Source organism: Mustelus asterias, chromosome 13, assembly GCF_964213995.1.
Source record: "Mustelus asterias chromosome 13, sMusAst1.hap1.1, whole genome shotgun sequence".
Lineage (NCBI taxonomy): Eukaryota > Metazoa > Chordata > Chondrichthyes > Carcharhiniformes > Triakidae > Mustelus > Mustelus asterias.
Genome location: NC_135813.1, coordinates 20,629,213 through 20,655,750, shown reverse-complemented (window position 1 = coordinate 20,655,750; position 26,538 = coordinate 20,629,213). Strand labels below are relative to the sequence as shown.

The window sequence follows — 26,538 nt, the reverse complement described above, 5'->3', positions numbered from 1 at the left end:
ATAAAACAGAAAATGCAGCATCTGTGCAGAGGAGTTACCATTTCATTTGCCGGAAATTTAATTGACCCGAAATGTTTCTCTCTACAGATGCTGCCTGACCTGCAGAGACTAAATTATGGTTGTCAAACAAAAGGATGAGCTCTATTAATTAGTGGCCTTTCTTGAATTAAAACTAGGTCATGAAAAATATTAGGAATGTATTCTGGGAACAATTCTCCAGACAAATGTTATTTCAGTATCAGGTTAAGTTGTTAAGCTGCAGGCATCAGCCAACCAGTTTAGGATGGTGCATGTGCAAAACGTGTGTCTATTTCTGACCCATTTTCTGGTGTAATCTATTGAAAAGAAAACAATCCTAATTAATTTGTTTCAAAAAATGTAATTTAATGCAAAATCTTTACCAGTTCTTTCTGTAGTGTCTTTTTCAGTTCTGTTAGCCTCTGTAGTAGTTGTTTGATAGTCTGAGGAAGGAAATATATAATATAAAAGATAAAATCTGCAGTGATGATCACTTAAATCATTTGATAAAATAATTTTGATTTAAAATTCTAAAACAATAAAATGCCAAGGAAATGATTCCATGAAATCATTAGCATACATTTTAAATTTGTTGGATCTGACTGAAGTAGGTTGAGAGTTCATGAGCTCAGAGAATGTGAGAAGAAACAGATTTAATGTATCCTGGTGAAGGGGTAGGAAACTAATAAGTCTGGCCAAGGTGCACGCTTTGGGGGACTCAGTCGGGTTTGATGCTGTTCTGACATCATGTTAATGTGGATACATTTTCTGGGGAGAGGGGGCAGAATGATTCAGGCGTAGGGGCCTGATAATTATATGTTAATATATTTATATGATGTTCTCAATGTTCAAAGGAGTTGGGGGCAGGGAATGGGATATTTGCATTTATGATGAAGAAAAATGCAATTTTGGCCTTCTTGCGATATTTTCTGCTCCCATCACCAAACCCTTCTCCGAAAGTCCCACCCTGTCTTTACCACACAAAAGGAATTAGCCTGGCCTCAGAAACATTGCCAACATAATTTCCTCCAACTAGACAGAGTCTCTCAGCACAATTATCCTTGCTTATGAGAGGCTCATCTAGCACTAAGGCACTGAAATAAACTGCTGTACAATAAACAAAAAGAATGAGTATATGTCTCATCATAGGAAGGTTATTTAAGTAACAGCAAAGCTGGTAAGTTCTGCTCAAGCACTCCCCAGAGTAGTAGTAGTCAGGGCAAATATTCCTCAGCTACTCTCAGAGACATAGAATTACATAGCATCTCCTGGGATGAGTAACATAATAGAGACATTACAGGGCTAGCAATGATTCAGAGACAAAGTTCAAATTGCTCATTGGAAGTTGGTGGGATTTAAATTCAAGTAATAAATCTGGAATTAAAAGTGAATGTGGGCACCATGATTATTGTAAAAAGCAATCTGGTTCACTAATGCCCTTTAAGGGAGGAAATCTGCCACCTTTATGCAGTTTGGTATATGCAATTTCCAACCCATAGTGTGGTTGGATCTTAACTGGTTTCAAACAGCCTAGCAAGCCACTCGGCTATACCAAACCTTTGCTCCTTTAATAAAAATGGAAGGGAACCAAACTACAGGCCAGTGAGCCTAACATCTGTCAGAAGGAAAATGCTAAAAGCTATTATGAAAAATGTTATAGCTTGGCACTTGGAAAAATTCAAGGCAATCAGGCAAAGTCAACATGGTTTTCGTGAGGAAAATAATATTTAACCAATTTATTGGAATTCTTTGAAGTCACCTGTTTTGAGGACAAAGGGGAACCGGTGGATTTACTGAACTTTGACCTCCAGAAGGCATTTGATAAAGTGCCACATCAAAGATTATTGCGGAAAATTAGAGCTCATGGTACAGGAGGAACATATTGGCATGGATAGAAGATTGATTAGCTAACAGGAAAGTTGGCATAAATAGGTCTTTTTCTCGTTGGCAGGATGTAACGAGTGGTGTGCCACAGGGATCAGTCCTTGGGTCTCAATGTTTTACACTTTATGTAAACGACTTGGATAAAGAGACCAAATGTATGGTTGTGAAATTTGCTGACGACACAAAGATAGGTAGGAAAGTAAATGTGAAGAGAACAAAAGGAGGCAAAGAGACATGGATAGGTTAAATGAGTGGGCAAAGATCTGGCCAATGAAGGAAATGGGAAAAGGTTCATTTTGGCAGGAAAAATAAAAACTTATCTAAATGGTGAAAGATTGGAGAGCTCGAGAGTGATCAGGGTATCCTAATGCATGAATCACAAAAGGCTAATATGCAGGTAATTAGGAAAGCTGACAGAATGGGCAGCATGGTGGCACAGTGGTTAGCACTGCTGCCTCAAGCGCCAGGGACTTGGGTTCAATTCCCAGCTTGGGTCACTGTCTGTGCGGAGTCTGCACGTTCTTGTGTTTTTTCTGGGTGTTTCTGTTTCCTCCCACAGTCCAAAAGATGTGCTGGTAAGATGCATTGGCTGTGCTAAATTCTCCCTCTGTGTACTTGAACATGTGCTGGAGTGTGGCGACTAGGGGATTTTCACAGTAACTTTACTGCAGTGTTAATGCAAGTCTACTTGTGACACCAATAAATAAACTTAAAGAATGTTTGATGGGAATTGATTTCAAAATCAGGGAGGTTATAATTCAGTTGTACAGGGCACTGGTGATACCACATCTGGAGTACTAAGATGGATGGTAAATGCATTAGTAGTTGAGAGAAGGTTTATTAGATTAGTACTAAAATTGGGCCGGTTGCTTATATTCACTAGAGGTTAGGCTTGTATTCACTAGAGTTTGGAACAGTAAGAGGTGGCTTGATTGAAACTTTTAAGATCCTGAGGCATCTTGATAGGGTGGATATAGAGAGGATGTTTCCTCTTGTGGTAAAATCTAGAACTAGGGCTTAAAAAAAAAGATGAGGTCACTCATTTAAGACCAAGATGAGGAGAATTTTTTTCTCTGAGGGGCATACACTTTTGGAACTCATTTCTCAGTGCAAGCAAAGTCTTTGAATGTTTTTAAGGCACAGTTAGATTCTTGATTATCAAAGGGGTAAAAGTTCGGGGCTAGGCAGGAATGTGGGTTTGAAGTTAAATCAGATTAGCCATGATATTATTGAATGGTGGAGCAGGCTTGAGGGGCCAAGCGGTCTATTTTTGCTTTTAATTCATAAGTATGCTACAGAAAAGTTAAATAAGAATAAAACCAGACAGACTACCCTGTATCGACCTACGCATCTGAAATAACAAAGGCACACCCAGTTTGGTTGACCCTACAAATTAATCTTCTTAACATGGTCAAGAGCTTCAAGTTTCTAGGTGTCCAGATCACCAACAACCTGTCTTGTTCCTTCAACGCCGATGCTATAGTTAAGAAAGCCCACCAACACCTCTACTTCCTCAGGAGGCTAAGGAAACTTGGTGTGTCCACGACGACCCTCACCAACTTTTACAGATGCACCATAGAAAGTATTCTTTCTGGTTGTATCAAATCTTCGTACGGCTCCTGCTTTGTCCAAGACCGCAAGTAATGACAAAGGGTCGTGAATTAAGCCCAGTCCATCATGCAAACCGTCTCCCATCCATTGACTCGGTCTACACTTCCTGCTGCCTTGGAAAAGCAGCCAGCATAATCAAGGACCCCACGCAACCCGGACATACTCTCTTCCATTTCTTCCGTCGAGAAAAAGATGCAAAAGTCTGAGGACATGTACCAATCGACTCAAGAACAGCTTTGTCCCTGCTGCCATGAGACTTTTGAACCTCTTATTAAGTTGATCTTTCTCTACACCCTAGCTATGACTGTAATACTACATTCTACACTCTCCTTTCCTTCTCTACGGTATGCTTTGTCTGTATAGCGCACAAGAAACAATATTTTTCGCTGTATTTTAATACATGTGACAATAATAAATCAAATCAAATGTGGAGACTTGTGCCAAAATTGGGAGTGCTATCCCACAAACTAATCAAGCAATAGCCTGACAATTATACCCATTGAATCTATTCTTACAACCAATGTCCTAAGTGCTTCCATCACCATCCTGGAGTATGCCTGGTCGCATGGGCAGGGCACACTGAACAGAGGTGGTGGTACAATGGTCTACAGTTGGGAGGGAGTGACCCTGAGAATCTTCAGCATTGACTCCAGACCCCATTGAAGTCTGATGACATCAGGTCAAATACACAAACCTCCTGCTGATTGCCACCAACTTTCGCCCCCTCAACTGAGGAATCAACCCTCCTTCAAGTTGAACACTACTTGGAAGTACTGAGAATGTGCTCTGGGTGGGGGTCTTCAATCATAGCACCTGTTAAATTTGTAATTCTAGGTGGTAGAAGTCGCAAGGGCAGCAAATGCATGCGAACACCACCACAACCAAGTTTGCCTCCAAGCCATGCGCCATCCCGATTTGGAACTATATCATTGTTCCATCAGGTCTACTCATATGCCTTAGCTTTTCCAAACAATCGCGGCACCCTGTTCAAATTTACTGATGGATGACAGAGGCCGTTAGCACACGGAGACTTTCCAAAGGGAAAAGATTTGACTATGTTTTTGCATGGAAAATAGGAGCATATTAGGTGACATTTATTCAATGGTATCAAGAGTTATCAGGCAGATTGGTATTTGTTTAGAAACCAAAGCTTTCAAAGCACAATATCCTGCTCTGTAATATATTCCCATCTTTCAACTCAATATTTTGATGAATGATTATAGTCAAAGGTCATCACCATTCAAAACTTACTGGATTTAAATCAACATGATATAGGACGTTTTGATTTTGTGGCATTTATCAATCATGTTGACAGAGGTGATCTAGTATATTAGCACTGAGGCCTGTTATCTGTTTTGCCTGTTGTACTTTGAAAACTAGGGACATTCATTTGTTTATAATGGAATGCATCCCTCATGTTCCTTTAATTACTCCAGGCTTAAGATACAGATTTGATCCTACTATATCCTCGTTATGCCAGGGATGCAAGGTGGCATTGGGGACTACCTGCATTTCTTCTGATCCTGCATCAAAATTGAAACCTAGTGGTTTAATATCCTTAAAGAGCTTGAGAGTGTTGGGGATACACCAGTTAGGTTGCATGGCACTAGGTCTTTGTGATATTTATCAGTTTTTTCTTCTTATATTCCTTGTATTTATAAGGGTGGCATATACTAAGTTTTGACACTTTGGTGCGAACCTAAATGTGGTGCAAGAACCTTTGGCTGATCAGCCATTTCTATACCTGTGTCAATATCCTACATTCTCTAAGGTTCAATGTGCAATGGCAATAGCCGTTTTGAAAATCCTTGCTCTATCTCCAGTGTGCGAGAGCGTGCACCATTATAAGACCATAAGATATAGGAGCAGAATTAGGCCATATGGCCCATCGAGTCTGCTCCGCCATTCAATCATGGCTGATGATTCTCATCCACATTCTCCTGCCTTCTCCCCATAACCCTTGATCCCCTTATTGATCAAGAACCTATCTATCTCTGTCTTAAATACATTCAATGACCTGGCCTCCACAGCCCTCTGTAGCAATGAGTTCTACAGATTCACCACCCTCTGTCTGAAGAAATTCCTCCTCATCTCAGTTTTAAGGGAGCATTCCTTCACTCAGGGGTTGTGCCCTCGAGTTCTAGTCTCTCCCGCTAGTGGAAACATTCCACGTCCACACTATCTAGGCCTCTCAGCTGTAAGTTTCAATTAGATTCCCCGTTATCCTTTTAAACTCCATCGAGTATAGATCCAGACTCCTCAACCGCTCCTCATTGGACAAGCCCTTCATTCCTGGGATCATTCTTGTGAACCTCCTCTGGACCCCCTCCAAGGCCAGCGCATCCTTCCTTAGGTATGGGACCCAAAACTGCTCACAATATTCCAAATGGGGTCAGACCAGAGCCTTATACAGCCTCAGCAGTACATCCCTGCTTTTGTATTCTAGCCCTCTAGAAATGAATGCTAACGTTGAATTTGCCTTCCTAACTGCCAACTGAACCTGCATGTTAACCTTAAGAGAGTCCTGAACCAGGACTTTGTGGTTCAGATTTCCGAAGCCTATCCCCATTGAGAAAATAGTCTATGCCTCTATTCTTCCTATCAAGTGCATAACCTCACACTTTCCCACATTGTATTCCGTCTGCCACTTCTTTGTCCACTCTCCCAGCTTGTCCAAGTCATTCTGCAGTCTCCCCACTTCCTCAACATTACCTGTGCCTCTACATATCTTTGTATCATCTGCAAATTTAGCAACCATACCCTCAGTTCCATCTTCCAGATCATTAATGTATATAGTGAAAAGTTGTGGTCCCAACTTGTGATCCCTGTGGAACACCACTAGTCACTAGTTGCCATCCTGAAAAGGACCCCCTTATCCCCATTCTCTGCCTTCTGTCCATCAGCCAATCTTCTATCCAGTACTTTGCCTCTAACACCATTGGCTCTTAGCTTATTTAGCAGCCTCCTGTAAGGCATCTTGTCAAAGGCTTTCTGGAAATCCAAATAAATCATATCCACTGGCGTTCCTTTGTCTAATTTCTTCGTTACCTCCTCAAAGAATTCTAACAGATTTGTCAGACATGACCTCCCTTTGACAAAGCCATGCTGACTCAGCCCTATTTTACCATGCATTTCCAAGTACTCCACAATTTCATTCTTAATAATGGACTCCTAGATTTTACCACGACCGAGGTCAGGCTAACTGGCCTATAATTTCCCATTTTCTACTTCCCTCTTTTCTTAAACTCATGGCTTCATCTTGTTATCCTACTTTCCTCCAATCTCCAAAACATCCTTTCATTGTTTGTATCTTTGGAGGTGGTGTTTGTAATGAATAATCTGAACCAAATGCGTTGATGTTCTCATCTCTTTCTGTACGTATATGTGGAAAAATGATTTTGCTGTACCAATCCTTAATAGCTTGTTACATTGTTTGTAAAAATGGGAGAAATCATCAATAAAAATATATTTCTAAAAATAATGACCACCCTTTAAGGCAGAGGTGAGGAGAATCTTTTTCGCTCACGCTCATTAGTATGTGGAATTCTCTTCCTTAGAAAGCAGTGGAGGCTGGGTCAATGAATTTATTGAAGGCGGAGTTAGATAAGGGTCATGCAGAAGGGACATACAGGAAAGTAGAGTGGGACCACAACCCAGCCATGATCTTACTGGATGATGGAGTCGGCACCAAGGACCAAATGGCCTACTCTTGCTCCTAAGTTCCTATTGGTCATAATGAAACCTACAAACTGTAGTAGCTGAAGAAGTAGATTGTAGATAGAAAAATGTGTCTATTAACTGGCTTATGCCAAGAATAAAATTTGTAAGATAAACCGTTCCAACATTTAAAAAAAAAACACAAGTAATCCTCTGCATGCGAGCCTCCTGGAGAGGTTGTCACAAAGTGAGGAGGTTTACAAAATCATGTGATGTTAACCTTGTTTTTCTCCATCAACTGCTGCTCCAAATCTTGGTTGTCATGCTGAAGTTGTAAGGCATCCGCAATTGTCACATCTCCATTCTGTCCTTTCTCCTCATTTTCTGACGGATGTAACTGTCCATTGAGGGTCGTCACCTCTGCTTCTAGATCTTTCTCCTGAAGAGGAGGAATTTACATTTCTTTAATGGCTCACAGAAACAAAGTTATGTATCCTGATGGCCTGGATACACAATGCAGGATTTAATAAAAGCAGAAAGAAGCCAATAAATATTTGAAAAAACGCTGAATAAATACTTCCTTACTGGAGGAAAAAGGGATCACAACAGCAAATTATTCCAAATCTAATTCCATTAAAAAAAAGTGAGCTCCAGGTATTTATTTTCCAAATGAAAAATAATAATGCAGTCCCAGCCTTTCCTATGCTAGCTAATCTCAGTTGGAGATGACAGAACTAGCTGCAACATTGGTAGGTAAAGGAATCTGCCAGTGTTCCTGATCACAATCCAGCAGCTGCCGTGAGAAGTCTATGCTCACATATGAAGGATGGCCAAAGTGTAACTGGATGACAAAGCTATTGAATCATATTCATTAGTTAAACTCCTTCTGGTAAAATAAGGAGCTAGAAATGGTTAGGAAAAAATATTAAAACTGCCACGTTTTAAAAACTCACCAAACAGCAACTGACCCATAATCAAAGTCTCTGCATCCAATGTTTTTCATGTCACGTGTAAGAATGTGGATTTTTTTCCACTTACCTTCAGGCAGCAGCATTTCACACTGCTCCCCTTGAACCGGCCCATTTAGTTTTAGAGAAATCTGCCATGGATAAGAGGCCATCCTGGCTGCTGCCCATATTGTGAATGGTGGAGAAAGGACTGGACAGAGGATAAATCTACCAGATTCTAGATAAAGACTGGGCTGTGACTACTGGGACTCATAACAGGAATGTATTACAACATGCACTTCATAAAATAAAAGATATGCCAGGTGAATGCTGCAGCCTGTGTTACTTATTGATGCCCAACAGCCTTCAAGGAAAGGAAATACTTTCTCACTTTCATTGATTTCCTCTCTTCCAAGGGGACAGAAAATTATGCATATATCTTCTTGAAGGATCAATGAGTCTTCAGCTACAACAATGCTGGCATTGGGGTCAGCCAACACATTGAAGCAGGGTAATGTGCTTGCTAAGAGGTGATATGTCATTTGTAGATATCATCTAATAGTGTCCCGGTTAACCATATACAGTAAAGTCCCATTGTTCACAGGGCTTACATTCCCACAAAACTTCACTAACAAAATCGCAAACAATGAAAGTAACGGCAGTCAATTAGCTGGGTTCCAGCAATGCAAGGGCAGCATTGGTTTGTGCAATTACGGTACTGTACAGCAAATTGCGGTACTTGTATACAGCAGATGGGGATGCGGGGAAGATGGCAAAGAGAGGGGGGGGGGTGGCAAAGAGGGCGGGCAGCTTCGTGCAATACAAGTATTGAAAATTTTAAAAAGAGTTAATCCTCATTAAGAAAAAAAACAAATCACCTCAAAACTGGCAGATTAAATCAGTGAACATTTATTTTTATTCATTCGTGGGACATGGGCGTTGCTGGCTGGCCAACATTTATTGTCCATCCCTGGTTGCCCTCGAGAAGGTGGTGGTGAGCTGCCTTCTACATGCTGTGTGTTGACCCACAGTGCCATTAGGGAGGGAATTCCAGGATTTTGACCCAGCAACTGCGAAGGAACGGCGATATATTTCCAAGTCAGGACGGCGAGTGCCTTGGGGAGGAACTTGCAGATGGTGGTGTTCACATGCATCTGTCGCCCTTGTCCTTCTAGATGGAAATGGTCGTGGGTTTGGAAGGTGCTGCCTAAGGATCTTTGATGAATTACTGCAGTGCATCTTGTAGATAGTAGCAGCAGTGTGTACCGAGCATCGGTGATGGAGGGAGTGGATGTGGCGCCAATCAAGCAGACTGCTTTGTCCTGGACAGTGTCAAGCTTCTTGAGTGTTGTTGAAGCTGCATCCATCCAGGCAAGTGGGGAGTATTCCATCATACTCCTGACTTGTGCCTTGTAGATGGTGGACAGGCTTTGGGGAGTCAGGAGGTGAGTTACTTGCCGCAATATTCCTAGCCGCAATATTCCTAGCCTCTAAATTTCCGAATTGAACAGATCTGCTACTGCAGCTCCGGACCAAGAAATTTCGGTTTTCCAGGTTAACCTCTCCGTTTGGGCTGCACTTCAGCTACAATCATTCCAAGCACCGCGTCTCATCCCTGACAGCAATGTGCTAAAAAAAAAGAGAATTAAGTGTCCACAGCCAAGACTAATGGGAGGAATCCGCTTCCAGAGACTTCTCCTTAGAGAAAGGAAACACGGTTAAGTGAACACTGCTCATGCAACGGGCGATGCTGTGTACAAAGTGCAGTTAAGTGAATACACAAACAAGGAAGTCACGAAAGGCTTCACTGTATTGCACAATGGTTATTTGCATAGTCTCTCCTTCAAGATATTCTTGGTAATGTATATGGACGTATGTAGTTATGGGACTGTGTTCCCATTTGTGAGATCACTTTTTTTTCACAAAATGCCTGACTGTATATCAATTCAGAAACAATGACAGGTGACCTAACATCAACAAGAAATCCGTAGTTGCATTATAGTACATCCAACCACTAGCATTAACATTCTGTACAAAAATTGTACATATGGCTGAGAAAGAAGATAGCTTGCCTTTCTCTGGCTGGCTTCCAGGAGTTCCTGTCTCTCAGCCAACTGCAACTTCAGATCATTCAACTGGCTCTGTACTGCCCCCTCTCTTTCTGCCAATGAACTTTTAGAAGTTTCATTTTCCATTTGCAGCTGATGCATCTGTGAAACCACAGATTCATGGTCTAGAGCAAGGTTAAAAAAAAATTCTAAGACATGGAATATAATTAAATACATGTCATTAAGAACTCTTATCCCTTTCAAAAACAAAGTATTACTCAATCATTACACAAACAGCCACAAAACAGATCTATGAAGATTCATCTTGTAGCTTTTCCATATTCTTTGCTACAGGAACAAATATACACCAAAAAACCAAAACCAGAGTGAATCAATATATTTTATAATCTTTTTCAGTATCCCATATCATGCCGTTCCATAACCAACCCCACATGACAAACAGGCCTAAGCTATTGCTGTGTTATAATTAGCTAGGGTGCACAAGAGCAAATCAGGGGAAACTACAAAGATACTGCAGATGCTGGAATTATGAAACAAAGACAGAAAATGCTAGAAAAAACTCAGCAAGTCTGGCAAAGAGAAACAGTTAAAATTTTGAATCCCATATGGCTCTTGGTCGGAACTGAAGAGAGGTAGAAATGTGGGTGGGTTTTATGCGGTGGAAAAAGGAGGATGGATCAGCTGGAACAAAAAGGTCAGGGATAAGTAACTGTGTGACATTTCTGTGGGCAAGCACCTAACTCTGTTCACCACGTCTTCCAAAAGTCATAGTTCTGGTCATAAATTCACCATGAAAGCAGCAGAACATGCTGCTTTACAAGGGGGAGAAGGGTTGGAGATGTACCTGATTTAGTGCAATCCTGAGAACAACAAAAGTTGTCTACACCCAAATAGCTATTTTAATAACTGTGCTGCAATTATCCATTCTTATCTTTTGCATTAATATGAATTTATTTTTTCTCTTGTTAAAATGAAATTATTTACGGTTTCCAGAGGCCACAGCTAAAGTTCAAACAAAACTTGTTCCCATATTCAGAGCTTAAAATGCAGTTCAAGGCGTACAATTTTTACTAGCTATTTTTCTTACCATTTTCCCCTCAAACATTTTGATCTTAAATTATACATGTTCAAACCTTGTTCCAGTTTCCTGAAATCTTCTTGCATTTTGATTAATTCTTTATCTTTCTGCAAGACTGAAGTATTTTTTTCATCCACTGTGTCTGTCAATTTTAACACCTATCATTGCAAAGAAAAACAACCCAGTGTTACATTTCCCAGCGTATTATTACCAGCACCAGTAACTGTATCTACCTTAGGGAATAGCTCAGCACAAAAAGTATGAGAATCACAAATCTGCTTGCCCTACAAGACATTTGCAGAATTTTACAGTGTTCAGTTGATGGGGTTCATAGCCACAGGGCTCAGATGATTTGCTGAGTGGCCTTCCTGTCACCCTTCCACCCGACCCCAACCTGCCTGCCTGCACATTTACTGGGGCGGGGAGTAGGAGTGGTGGCAGCTCAGGCCTAGGGCAGCTTGCCCATGCTCACATGGACCACTTCCTGGTCTGGTCTTCTGAATTCTGTTTGGAAATTTATGAAAATTGAGACTAATGTATCAAATCTCAATATGAGCAAATTTCCTGCAGGATCAATCTCCTACTTGTGCAAAGATTGTAAAGTGCAAAGAGGCAAATTTGTGCCACATTGTGCTGGTTTTCAAATCAGACCAGTTTTTAAATTTTAATTGTTGACATTAAGTGACTCCAAATTGACATCAATTCTCAACTTTGATGGAAAACATGACCATATTTTCTTTATTCTAATTCAAATAAATAATCTTTGTTGCTTTTTAAAAAAAAACTTTTTGAAACCCCCCCCGTGACATTTTTAGTTATTTATCGCCCTAAAATGTAACCAAAATCGGACAACCTGGGCTTCTTCATATCTGCCTTTCCACTATCTCTCATTGTCAGTCTTTAAAGACTCACATTCCAACCATTATCTTGTAAATTGAGTTTGGGTCTATATATGCCCTGTTTGTGAACACAACTCCCACTCACCTGATGGAGGAGAAGTGCTCCGAAAGCTTGTGCTACCAAATAAACCTGTTGGACTTTAACCTGGTGTTGTGAGACTTCTTACTGTGCCTACCCCAGTCCAACGCCGGCATCTCCACACCAGGGCTGATTTTTACCAAGATGTTTTCAAAGGTATGGGACTTCAGTTATGAGGAGAAATTGGAAAAGTTTGGACTGTTCTCTTTTGATCAGAGAAGGTTTAGAAGATCTTGAAACATTTTGAAAAAATGGGTAAGGAAAGAAAATATTTTATCTAATGTGGATCAAGGTCACAGGTCTAAAATCATTGCCAAAAGATCTAGATGGGAGATGGGCAAAAATTCTTTCCACTCAGATGTCAGTCTGAATAGCTTGACCAGAAAAAAGTGCTGGAGGCCAATTCCATCAATAATTTTAAACAGAGGGTCGGATAGTTAGTTGATGAGGAGGAACTTACAGGGTTATAGACAAAACAAAATGGAGATGAGCTTATGCGTGACTGCTCTTTTTCCAAGACCTAGCACAGGCACGATGGGCTGAAAGGCATCCTTCTGTGTTGTAAGTTTCTATGATGCATGACTGGATTAAAGTGATGCTTACCATATTACAATTAAACAATCAAATAAAAAATTCTTTAATTAGGCACGACAGTCACATTGGCAGGAAAATACTTCTGCCACACAATGGAGATTCATAAGACTCAGAAGGTGCAGATTCTAGTTACAAAAAAATCAGCTGGCATATTAAAACACAGTATCCATCAAGTCTAATTACCATTTTATATCACATATCTCGGCTTTAACATTATTGATTGGAACAAACCTTATGCTGCAATTCCTCTTTCTGTTTCCTTGCCTCTTCTAATGCTTTGGCAATTTCAACACTTACAGTTTCTCTGCTGTTTAATTCTTCCTGCATCCAAACATTTGATTGTTGTTAGTATGATTGCAGCATTGAACATTCACAAGCATCACATTCAAATTGTGTTTACACTATGTCTAATACTGCATAAATCAATACATAGTCCTATTAATTATGGTTGAGTAAATTAACCTAGGTATAATTTGTGTGAGAGAATGACCATGCTAATAATGTTGCTGCAATTCACTGAAAGATCAAGTTCTGTTCTGTGAAGGGATAGCACTCTCCCCATGCAGCGTTTCAAACACAAGCTGAAATATTGCTTAGTTACATAATACTGAATCTCTCTGGACACTTGCGATATTAAGACAAACGGAGGCCCTCAAATCTGCTCAATTCACCTCAACATTCAAATATTTGATACCCAATGAGAGAACAGAAGTGCTCATTTCACAACTGGCCTGAACACTTTCAATCCATATCAAAACACTAGATGAATGTCGATCCTACTGAATATTAACTTTTAGCTGAAAGGTCTGTTGATGACTTCAGTTAAATGTTTTGAAGAGTTTCTATCAAAACTAAACTTTAGGATTTTGTATTGGGATTGTGGTGTTAATAAATAGTATTTTTATTAATATTAAATAAGACAAAAAGTGTACAAGAAATACCTCTGATGCACATACATCCCTAGGGAATGTCCCCCATTAGGGCTGCCTATTATGTCACAGTACTTTGCAAAATAATTTGTTAAAATGTTAATGAAATTATTGGAAGCAGAAAGCTTTCACAAAGTGGAATTTTCCTATCGTAATAACCATGGTTTTATATGTTTTGTTGTTTTATGCCTGCTCTCTATATCAGTTAGGATTATCTGGATTGCTTCAATGTTTCACCACAGCAGAACATGCTGCTTTTACAGTGGGAAAACTATTTCAACTACTCCTTTTCTATAGGGATACAGCAAGTTTCTCATAAGACACGTGGCAGTATTAGAGAAAGGAAGACTAATATCACATGCTCAACTTTTAGCAAAATGTAAGATGTTTGGGATTATAAACCATGAAGAAGTAGAAAAGAAATTCCAACAGTTGTGACTTGAACAGTCTTAAATGTGTGCTTTTCACACAGCACAGAACCTTTCGTACCATAAAAAAGGTACGTACATCACACTTTTACAAATCGACTTTTAGCATAATTCTAAAAAGTTACTGTCACAGAAAGGGTCTATTGCAAGTGAAACAAAAGGAAGAAGAAAGATAGCACAACTGAAAATGCGAAATAAAGCAAGTTAAAAAATAAAGACTGCTTTCTGGAATGGGGGTGCTTTGCACATGTTCCGGAAACTGGTCACCCAACATGATCAGCAAAGGTCATGAAGGAATTCTTTGATATGCCTTCTCAATCTGGAATTTTACAGTAAGGAATGGAAAAAACATTAAAAACGTTGGTTCAAAAACCATTCTAGAATACAAATTTAAAATGTGGTACTAACCTTTGATCTTTCAAGTTCACACTCAACTTTCCTCAATGCGTTCTCTGTTTCATTAAGCCTGTCACTTAGATCTTCATTTTTCTGTTGGAATTGGCTCTGTGCATAAATGAACACATTTATGTTCATTTTTAGCGTGTAATATACTGCATAATCAGGCTACAGCAAGGCTCTTTAAATGTTAAAGTTCAGCTAAAAGACATTTTGATTTCCCACAACAGGGGAAGGTTAGGTAATGATCTCACAAGCACCAAGAAATGATAGAGGTTCACAAGTTTAAAATGTAGGCTCACAGGAAATTTTGTTTTGCCCAATCAAGTATTACCATCCCATGTGTTTCCATAACTGGATGGGAAGATACAAAATGGAACTCTGGCTCAAAAGACCATAATTATTCTTTTATTAAAATAAACATGGGAGGAAGAGAGTCATCGACCTGCTAATTAGTTTTAACAAAAAGAAAAACATTTATTAAACTAGAAAAATTTGATGATACAATACTCCTCACTTAGCTTAACAAATACAGACTGATTTTAAGAGTAACATGGATTACAAAGTATAACTTAAGCTACAATGGTCTCAGTGACACCAAGTCCCTTTAAACACACTGACTGACTGTGTCAAAATACACACTCCACTCTGTGGATTACTCGTCAGAATCCCCCCCAGATGATTGTCACATGAGAGTTTCCATATTACACTCTTAGAAAATACACTTTAAAATCTGCTTCCCATTAGCAGTTTGCATTCCAAAATCCAGTCCAGGCCTTCCAAATGCCTCTTGAATAAATGTTACACCCAACTTTTAACACCAAATCCAGAATCCAGGTTTTACAACCCCCCCCCCCTTCAGGATTTCTTTGCCTTGACTGCTGTACAAACTGCTTTAATTATTGATTCCTAGATTCTATGGAAATGGCATCAAACTTTTGATTTACCTCTGAAGTCTGCTTTCCCACTAAGCCTGGTTACTGCAACTGTCTCTATCATTCACAACACTATTTACTTTCCCTTGAATTTAGACTGAATTCAAATGAATATGTTAGAGGTAAACGGAGAGTTTCTTTGTTTTTTAATTCATTTACGGGATGTGCTTATTGTTGGCTGGGCCAGCATATATTGCCCATCTCCAATTGCCCTCGAGCAGGTGGTGGTGAGCTGCTTCCTTGAACTGCTGCAATCTATGTGGTGTAGGTACAATCAAGTGGGCTGCTTTGACCTGGATGGTGTTAAGCTTCTTAATTCACTGAGAGAAAGGTGTGCAAAGATATAAGCTAGGAGATATTGTACAAGAGCAACCTATATATTTACCAGATTCTCTTTCGGTTGATGTTGAGCTGTGGAAATATTGAGACAGAAAACTTCACCGGATCTTGGGGGTTGCAGTGAAGTGCTAGGACATAGACTCACTGAGTAGAAGGGCATAGATTTCATCATCACACTTCCCCCCCCAACAAGCCTTCCATTCCCATTCCCAGTACCCTCCATTCTACCAAGCTGGAGAAAGGAAGCAAATGATCCTGGCATTTCTCCATCTGGAAGGAGAATTGTTATCGAGCAGCTGTTGCACATCTCCAACCAAACAGCTATGCACTAGTGACGGACTCGAAGCACAGTTACATAACAGCTCCTTTGCCAGTAGGAAACATATCCCCCTCTGAGATCCCAAGGATAATAAGTAAACAATTTCAGACCCTCATTTAAAAATAACATACTGTGGAGTACATTACTTACGATCTTATGTTGCGAGGCTGTTTTGTCAAATTCACGGGCAGTTTCAAGGGCAGCTATTTGAGCATCCACTCGGTTAGACTTTTCTGTGTGCTGATGTTTTAAAGCAGCAATTTGATGCTGTAATCTGTCATTTTCGGCTTCACTTTCTTCTTGCTATGAAAAAGTAATTTGTATCAATAAAATCTTAGTTAAAAAATGCAATTACCTACATCAGATTTGAAGTGATTTTTTAAAAGATTAGAAGTTGTCTTTCATTTTGAATTTTTCTTACCAACTTTTTTATTTGAACTTCTTTTTCATTCACATCACTTCCTTTTTGCGTTAGCATTCCTTCAGTAAAATGTAACCTTTGCTCCAATTCACTAACCTAGGAAGTAATCAGAATATTAGAACTAGCTGGACTAGTTGCTGGGCTTTATATTAAAAATTCAGAATCGACCAATGGGCACGACTATAATTCATTCACCCAGATGCTGTTATTTGTGTTCTGCAATCATATGTGACAAAAAAATAAAAAACACACAAAAACTTTCAGGCCATGTTAAAAATTAAAGCTATTCCACAAGTTGTTGACAGGTGGACTAGTCACTGTTCATAATACACCAAGAAATAACAGTTACCTGTCTAGCATTCTCATCTTTGACAGCCTGCATCTCATTATCTTTTTCCTTCATCGAAGTCTGGATTTCTATAACATCATTGTTTAATTTAGCTATCTAAAACAAATTAGGAAAAACTTTTAACGAAAAAAACAAACACACTGTAAATTGTGACATGTAACATGACCTCCATTTTCCCAACCACAAAAAAATTATGTTTTTACAAACACCTAGCGTAAAAGGTGACCCTGCCGCAACAAGTTATACTCACATTAATAGTTAGCCTCAATTTTTCACCCACAAATACAGGTTTCACTTATCAGTACATTATAACTGGACAAAAGGGAATCAAGCTGGCAGCACAGGATGTATCGAGAAGATAAGATATGCCCACTCTTTGCATTGGATGCCAATGACATTTCAAATAGCAACTACCCACACCCAGTGCACTTTTATACTTAGCGAATAAGTCAACCCCATACTTGGAGGGATTTTTCAAGGTTTCAAAAGTTGACGTCAACTGCTCTATGAATTGCTGAAATATATTATTGTGTGTGTGTGATAGGTATGTATGTACCTGTGTTTCGAAAACGCTGACAGCCTCAGTGTGGCTAGTTTTAGCTTCCAGCAAAAGATGCCTGGTTTCTTCCAGTTTCTGCTCCAGATAGAATTTCTGCAGAACACAATAGTTAGCAGCATAAAACAGTCATAAGTACAAAAAATTACAGCACAGGAACAGGCCCTTTGGCCCTCCAAGCCTGCACCGACCATGCTGCCCGACTGAACTAAAACCCCCTGCCCTTCCAGGGACCAAACCCCTCTATTCCCATCCTATTCATGTATTTGTCAAGATGCCCCTTAAAAGTCACTAACGTATCTGCTTCCACTACCTCCCCCACCATCATGATTTAAACTCCACTTTAATGGCTATTGAATATTAAATATATAGAATAAAAGTACTTGAGGATTGAGGAAAAAAATTGCAGTGGTATTCAATGTAAGAATTTATTTCTACAGATAATCATGCAACAGAAAATCTGAAAAGATTGAATCATGTATAGTGTGCAATTTAGGCACTTTTCATTATATTAATTATACCTCTTTTAGCAGCTCCTGTACATGTTCATCCTCTGAATAATTTCCTTCCAACCGCTTTTCAAGGGAAAATACTTTTGCCTGCAGGTGCTTTATAATCTTACCCTTCTCCTCAGTCTCTGCAGATGTCTATTTCAGAAAAACAACATAAATACATTGAGAAGCCAAGCTGATTAGTGACAATTATTGAAAATGCTAACTCGTTAGTATGTGAGAATTGCTCAGTGTTTTTACAAAGTGGAAAAATTGTGAATGTTGCAGAAATTAAACAGTTGGTCTCTGTACTCCTATAGAAGGGAAAAAAATCAGCAGGCTTAGAAAGCCAATTGCAATCCAGTAACCCTGGGTAGAAAATGTGAACTTGGAGGACTGTAAAATCCCCAAACTGATTGATATGGCAAAACATATTATCAAATGTATAAAGTGTCTTTGTCAGAGCAATTTAACAGAAGGTTTCTGTGAATTCATATTATAGCTTCAGGACAAGAGACAGAATTACAGAATATACGCTACTGCATGTGAATTACTTTTTCACAACCAAAGGATAGCAAGAAAAACACTACTTTCTAAGCTTCTTAAAAGCAGAATATCCATTAGAAATATTATGGGGCAATAGCCTGCTTGAACAACTGTGTATTCTGTGCTACCAGTCGTCCAAGTCAAACTGATTAAGTACTTCACACTGGTAATTATGCATATACATTAACAAATTACCAAGTTCTTCTATCAGGCACCAAAACTTTAAAACTGACTTTGTTCATGAGGAAAAAAAAAGTAAAAAGGCCCAGGATGTATTTTAAGATCCAAGTATTTCACTTCTACATGATCCCTTCTTCTCCTCCAAGTAGTCAGATTTGATGATACTGAATACAGAAAAGTTTCAGCAACTTCTAATATAAAAAGGTGGTTGAAAACTAATAGAGACCCCTTTGTGGGATGTGCTGTGACTTTACAAATATATGATAATGCTCAGTAGCATGCCAGGACCTTGTCAGAATCCAACTAAAATAACTGATGCACCGCAAAGCAGATAGCTCATTTCTGGAGCTCAATTTGCTCCTTTACTATCTTTCTCAAGATGTTAAAGGCTTGGTTTAAAAATTAGAGAGCAGATTGATGCTATTTTAATTGCAAGATAGGTTAATACTAACTGCTGCACAACATTTACTTTCTAACTAAGGTGGCCTTATACACAATTATTTCCCGGATATATCATTAGGAAATGGAATTACTGCATGGACTGAACTCTGAAAATTTAAACTTTAAAGCAACAAGATACATTTTTGTTATAGTTACAAAAGGCAACAACATTTTGTAGCTTTTAAACATGTAAAATGACAACCTTGCATCTATCCAAAGTTCTAGTAAGCAAGAACAGATGCTGAGACCCACAGCCGGAAACCAATTCCAAAATGAGTTCTGTTCAGACTAATAAAACATCCATAAGGTTGAACAAAGAAGCAGGTTGCTGGTGATTATTGAATCCTTTCACATTTGAAATAAAACACTAAATATTTGTACCTTATGTAAATCAACTGAGAGTCTTTGAATCACATTCTGTAGTTCCTGTGCCCTGTTTTCTAACACAGTTATTTTTTCTTCTGCACTTCTTTGGGTAGCCACAAATTTCTCCCTGTGCATGAAGGAAAATTCAACAGGATATAAATGTATAACAAAGAACGACAAGCAGCAAACATATACAAGTGACCAACACGGCAGCACGATGGCACAGTGGTTAGCACTGTTGCCTCACAGCACCAGGGACCCTGATTCAATTCCCGGTTTGGGTCACTGTCTGTGTGGAGTTTGCACATTCTTCCCGTGTCTGCGTGGGTTTCCTCCGGGTGCTCCGGTTTCCTCCACAGTCCAAATATGTGCGGGTTAGGTGATTGGCCATGCTAAATTGCCCCTTAGTGTCAGGGGGACTAGCTATGGTAAATGCATGGGGATAGGGCCTGGGTGGGATTGTGGTCGGTGCAGATTCGATGGGCCAAATGGCCTCCTTCTGCACTGTAGGATTCTATAATTCTAATTGTTAACAGTCTTTTCAGACAATACAGCAGTTATAAAATGCACTATAATTTCACACAAAATACATAAAAACCACAAGCATAAACTCTTCTGCTGAATATCCACATTGCCTACGCTGAAGTCTAAATAAAATGTTGAGTACATAATCTAGACTGACACTTCAGTGCAGTACTGTCTGCACCTCAGGAGGTGCTATTTATTTTTAAAAATACTATGTAATGTAGACCCTTTCATTCTATGAGGTTTATGTACAAGATTCCACTGCACTAATTGAACAGCAGCGCTGGCAGTCTCACAATTGTGACTAATATTTGTTACTCCGCTAACACTATCAAAACACACGAGCCAGTCATTTGTCTCAGTTGTTTTGGGACCCTGCTGTTTGCACTTAACTGGCTGCGAAAGACTTAGGTGCATCCTTTTGTAAAGAAAAGGTACATAAATGCAACATCTTTCTTTCTCTACAGTATTTGCTGAATTTATTTTAAAAGCATACCATATTACATATACTGTAACAAATACAATTGTTTTTGGATGGAGGCAGATCTCCTTTTGTCATAATTACATTCTTCCTAATTGTCATATCACTATAACTTGACTGACTGTAGAAATTGTCATTGACAACGTGTGCTAAGTCAATCCCTCATGCTATTTTAACGCAGGCATTCGATAGCTGAAGAAGTCATTCTATAAATTAACATTTATCTTATTACTGAACATAAAGCCTAAATTTTTATCTCAATAATGAAACATGGATAAAAACTGCATAAAACTGCTGTTAAAGTTTTACAGTTTGTATCAGAGGATTGCTACTGGCTTTGCTTTTATTTCTGGCATTATCTTGAGGCTTTGGAGCCAGAACTAATGCACATCTTTGTCTAATGGGAAAAATATTCTATGAAACATATAGATGATGCATATGTGCAAGTGGAGTACATGTTGATCAGGACTAAACGTAACACACTATAGGGAAGATGGTACAAATTTGCACAAGGGAGCACATAGCAGAAATTTGAGCTTGGAATAATGGGCCTTGCAGCAGTTTGTATCCAATAATCTTAATTAAGATGCAAGGTCTACTGACTTCAGTGTCCAAGTTCTGCACCAGGGACATGAATTTGTAAAATAGATCCTTACAATGTATCCTCATTCATATCTTAACCATGCACACAAAAAGAAATGGGTGTACTCAGTATACTCTAGAAGACCCTATAGTACACTTTGGGTTCTATGGGCAATGCTCTACTAAACACCATTAAACTTGTTATTCTGTTTGATCTGTCTTTTGCTGGAACTTTTAGCTTAAAAAAAAAAGAATATTTCACTTGTCATGTGAAATGTCTGTTTCAGTTCAAGTTTCAGTGCGTGTCCCATTGGAGCAAGCTTGGAGGTTAGAACTAATCAGTTCATTTAGAATCAACACAAAATTGTAAAGACCATGGGGAAGAAATGATTCGGAACACAACCACTGACATTTCTCCCCCCCAAGCGTGTCGTACCTTTCTTTGTTGATATCTGTATTTAGTGTCTGTAGCTGCTTCACCATATTGTCTTGATTTAACAGTTTCTGGTTGGAGACCTTCAGCTCCTCTTTGGTTTGATCTAGCTCTGTTTTCCTTTCCTCAAGTTCCCTTTCAAAATTGGACAACATCTCTTCTTTCCTCAAGAGCTGCAAAACAGACAAAAGAATATGTTCTTATTGATTTGCTTCAGCTCAAAAATTAAGTTAAAACATTTTAGTTAAGTTCAAACATTCTTACTAACCAGGATATTAAATTATAGTCAAAAAGAAAGTTTGGGTTGGATAACGTGAAGGTGCTGCATCACCAAGAGGCAGGAAGCATGTCCAAATACACGGAAAGTAGCAGAGAGATCCCAAATAAAAGTGGGGTATGCAGTAAAGAAAATTTAAATTCAAACAGTGTAGAAATATTTTTATGTAGTGTAATATGATTGAATTGAAGTTTGGATATTGCATATATTTTATAGTTTAAATTACTTCCCATTCAATGATAATCTGGTTCATTATTGTGTAGGAGCAGATAGATTTATTTATAGCTCTATCATAGGAAGGAATGAGGCAGGTTTATTTGCATAATTCCTCATATGGCGAGATCAGGTCTCATTTAGTTCATCAAGGGAAAAGAAAGTCAGCTGAAACCAATTAGCCCACGGGGAGAGAAAGAAAACCCATGTCTCTCTCGTATGTCTTCCAGTGAGTGAATATGGTGCGACAGTGGTAGAGAGTGAAGAACAGATGGCCTGCCTGCTCTCTCAGCTTCTAGGACATAGAACAATTTCTAACATGGAGGGTGGAACCTAAAAATAGAGAAATCCCCAAACAGTGCAAGCATTTATTTATTTTAATGTACCTCTCAAGCTGCAAGTTTATTGGCCTGTAAAACCAACTATGTCAAATTTTGCTCCAGGTTCCTCTTCCAACTTAACAATATTTTGTGAATAAAATATAACAGCATAAAAGGTATAGAAAAATGTTTGAAAAATTAACTCATACTTTTTGTTTACCTAAACTAGATGCCTGTAGTTAAAGATTGCTAAATAAGCGTGATAAATTGCGCACTTAGTTTTAAACCTGGACATGGATAACAAGATTGTTCCTTTCAAGAAGAAAAACAAGTTGTGGTTAAAACTAGCAGCATACAGGGTTTAACAAACCTCAAGGATGTATTGCTATTGCACAACAGGCTGTGTAACTGGTGTGTGATTTAGACATATAATAAACCAAGGTTTCGCAGTATAAATACCATCTCAATCTAGATATTGCATTATAACTTCAAATTCAATGACAATATTAATTATCACATTAGCAATAAATTTAATAATTAGTTTGAGATGACATGATCACCTTACAATACAATGCAAAATATGTACTTCTAGTTTGCAAGTTACTAAATATTGTTCATTCTGAACGTGGGTGATGCATGGCAACAGGTACTGTGGCATTAAAAAGGTCACTCAAGTTCTCGTGATAGCATCAAATAGGATTGTCCAAGTGTTTTATCTTTGGAATCATATAATTATTTTGTCAGGGACACAAAGGGTATTTATTAACAAGAAAAAAAAGTACAGAGTCCAGGAGCCCCCTAGTTACCCTGGAGCAGCCCATAGGCTGTCCAAGTCCCTATATGTCTTCTACATGGCTTCTGCCTAAGAGGACTCAGCCCACTGGAGTGATTACCCACTCAGTCCCCATTGATCCCTCAAGCCAGTTGACCCTTAAAAAAGGGATAATCACCACAATCCTCCCCCGTAACTCTTTTATACAATCTTCAATAACCAAGTTACTCAGTCTGACTAAACAAGTTGGATAATTATTTAGTTTTTAAGGGGTTTTTCTATTGTAGAACTCGGTAATTCTGTTGTTTGAGATGCTTCCACGGGAACAACATTAACAGGAACTGTAAATAACAGGTACACCTCTTCTGGCACAAGCAGTTCATTACTACTTGCTTCCACAGAGACAACATGTCTAACAGGTCGATCAGGTACTTTGATGCTTTCAGGTTCAAAAACATTTCTTCATGGCAAAACTGACTGCTGGAGCATCTCTCTACACAGCAAGTGATTTAAATGTTTACAAATGATCCATCCCTCCATGTCTGCTCACGATAGCAGTCTGATCACAGAGACAATAATTCCAGGGATTTAAACTTGTTCCGCTACTGAAGTTTCATATTATGTACTTAATATGGGTTTTTTTTGTTGCAGTGGCCCTTTGTGTCCAAGTATAAACACTTTTATTGGCAGGCTTTAACTATGTACAGTTCCAAATAGAGCTCTTCCACACAGCTTGCTGCTTTTCTATTCACGTGACCAAATCAGCAATCTTGTTCTGGCACATAATTTCAACTGCTTTCTCCATCGGAATTGCTGATTCTGCCATCAATTTCAATGTCTTTTTTACTTGTTCAGTTAATTTCTCATTGTCAAGCTTCTTTTCTTCAAGTTTTTATCCTCCTGATTCAATTATTCACTAGACTAGTTCTGATTCTCTTGTTTATTCTTGATTGTCTCACTGAGTTCTCCTTTTTAACTTCATTTTTTGCAATTTTTTAAGTAAGCTGTCAATCATTTCATCTTGTTGTTTTAATGTCTTCCCTAGAGCTTTAATTATTTTTGTTGATTCTTATTTATGTTCGGGCTTCTTTTGAAGTCTTTAATTCCAGCATTTCCTCCAAGGGGAATCCATCCTGTTCTTACTGGACATATACATCTCACAAATGGAATCTTTATTTCTACTTGTCCTAACTTCAACTAAATGCTTAAGTGTTGGTAGTGTCTATCTCCGACGAAGTGTTCACTAGTTTCCATTCTGCAATTCTCTCATTGTCCCTCATTTGGTATCTTTCATCATTGCCCCTCTTTCCAGGGTCTTCATTTCCTCCTCCCCGAGGTCTTCATTTCCTCCTCGGAGGCAAGACATTGCCTCTTCCCTGCAGTCTTATGCCTCCTCTGAGGTCTTTGTTGTTTATGAATCTTTTTTGAGAGTTGCCCTCTGTCTGGGGTCTTCTCCAATTTTCCAGTCCTCTGCCCTCTGTTTATTCTTGTGGTTGCTGCTTCAAATGCATGACCACTAAGACAGTCAACTTTTTATTTGAACAGTTAGCAACTGCTGGTTTTATCTACGTGCTTTTCCCATGCTTTTGAAGTTTAGGTATAAACCTGGAAAGTCCTCTTTTGAACCATTTTTTGAACTTTTTACTAACAGAAAGCTCCGTGGTCTCTACAGCTTTTTGTCCTCTGGCCATTTGGAAAGTCCATTCTTCGCTTTCTTTGATGTGCCTATTTTCTTTTGTCAATTTCACTGCAAGATCCAGCACTCTCAAGGTCCAAGGGGCTGTTTTGAAATTCTTTAAAATTATCTGCTAAACAGGCTGAGAACTTCTTTTTAAAACATCGGAACTGCAGTCTCTCAATGCAGGATACACTATATGGGGACTCTACCTGGATCGAGAGCCTGGAAATCTCAGCCTATTCACTTTCCTAAGCTATAACTCCTTGGCGCATCTTTTAATTTACTTTTCACATAAAACACAGTTCTGTCTTCTCTTTACATTCTTAAGAAAAAACAACATACAGCAACTCTACTCCTTATAATATAAACTTTTTTTTATAAAGGGTATTTTCTCTTCATTTTTTCTATACGTTTCTAAACTTCTGACTGAACCGACCAATTCAGGTTTGCTCTCAGTCTGTCCTTCAGGGTCTGGCAATGTCTCAACATTTCATGTCTCAGGCCACAAGCATTGTCCTCATAATCCATCCCATCCTTGTCATCAATGTAATGGCGCACACTACAGACTTTGTCAAGAACTCAAAAGGTATTCATTAACAAGGAAAGACTGTCAGCCTCCCAGCTGCCCTGGAGCAGTCCACTGGCTGCCTCAGTTCCAACATGACATCTAGGAGCCGTGTAGAAGACGTCTGTCTAAGGTAGGACTCCATCCCCAAGGGTGATTACCCACCCAAGTCTCCACTGGTCCCTCAAACCAGGTCACTCTCTGCTGCTGTGTTGCCCTTAAAGGGACAAACACCATGCACATCTAGTTTAAATCCATATTATGATTAATTTACATAAACCTCAAGTTACTTACATTGATAATCATGGTAACAGAACTTGCCTGCCAGAGGCAGTTGAACTGTTAATCAGTTGCAAGCATGTGTTTTTGAATAGGTGCTAATCACCAAGTGTAGGGAAGTTGATTCATCACTGGGAATTTGGAAATAGCATAAAGAGCAGAGGGGCGCAACTACAGGAGTTGACCAGTGAGGGAGCAGCAGGGCAGAGCAGAGCACTCCCTACACACTCAGTATGTAGTGGGTAAGTGATTTTCTCCATTCAAACTACATTAAGGCAAGAGGCTCAACACACTGAGGTCATCTGCAAAGCTGAGAGTTACGTTAACAGCACATTTTTAAGATGTGGTCACCCTGCAGCTTAAGTGCAGTCAGAGAGGGAATGGGTGACCACCAGTCAGAAGAAGGGAGGCAGGCAGGTAGTTAGGAAGGCCCCATAGTGCATCTCACTCAAGAACCGTTTTTCCTTGTTGGAAAGTGGTGAGGGCAATGATTCCTCTGAGGAGTGCAGCCAGAGGCAAGTTCGCGGCAGAGAATGGGTGGAAGAGCAATAATGATAGGAGACTCAATAGTGCAGGGTACAAACAGGTGTTTCTGCAGCCGCAGAATTTGGCAGTGGGGTGGGATATGGCGTAGAGATGGAGCAGGAGGTAATGCCCAACCAAATATAGAAGAAAACACTCGTCAGTCTGGTCAATCTGGAAAGCGGAGTGATTATAGACAAGTTAAGGCACAAGGGAGTAGTGCGGCAAGGTTGGATGGCATTTATTTTTATTGCAAGGATTCTTGTGAATAAGGCAAATAGATGAGTTGAGGGTGCTTCAACTTTCCCAACATTAACAGGGATTGCCAAAGGGTGAAAGGCTTAGAGGAGGCGAAATAC

The 26,538-nt window shown here is 39.3% G+C and overlaps 1 protein-coding gene across 11 annotated transcripts in view; it reads right to left on the bottom strand.

Moving 5' to 3' along the window:
* Positions 1 to 26,538, bottom strand: part of golga1 (golgin A1) — a 56,215-nt gene that overhangs the window by 4,576 nt on the left and 25,101 nt on the right. For all 11 annotated transcript variants that reach the window (XM_078226484.1, XM_078226488.1, XM_078226490.1 and 8 more), the window contains 13 exons: positions 21,557 to 21,726; positions 19,548 to 19,659; positions 18,030 to 18,155; positions 17,509 to 17,604; positions 16,953 to 17,048; positions 16,604 to 16,699; positions 16,333 to 16,485; positions 14,602 to 14,697; positions 13,068 to 13,157; positions 11,320 to 11,422; positions 10,190 to 10,350; positions 7,451 to 7,609; positions 402 to 461 (listed from right to left, as the gene is read on the bottom strand). In XM_078226484.1, the coding sequence (XP_078082610.1) occupies positions 402 to 461; positions 7,451 to 7,609; positions 10,190 to 10,350; positions 11,320 to 11,422; positions 13,068 to 13,157; positions 14,602 to 14,697; positions 16,333 to 16,485; positions 16,604 to 16,699; positions 16,953 to 17,048; positions 17,509 to 17,604; positions 18,030 to 18,155; positions 19,548 to 19,659; positions 21,557 to 21,726 (1,518 nt within the window). The remainder of the gene's footprint in view (positions 1 to 401; positions 462 to 7,450; positions 7,610 to 10,189; positions 10,351 to 11,319; positions 11,423 to 13,067; positions 13,158 to 14,601; positions 14,698 to 16,332; positions 16,486 to 16,603; positions 16,700 to 16,952; positions 17,049 to 17,508; positions 17,605 to 18,029; positions 18,156 to 19,547; positions 19,660 to 21,556; positions 21,727 to 26,538) is intronic.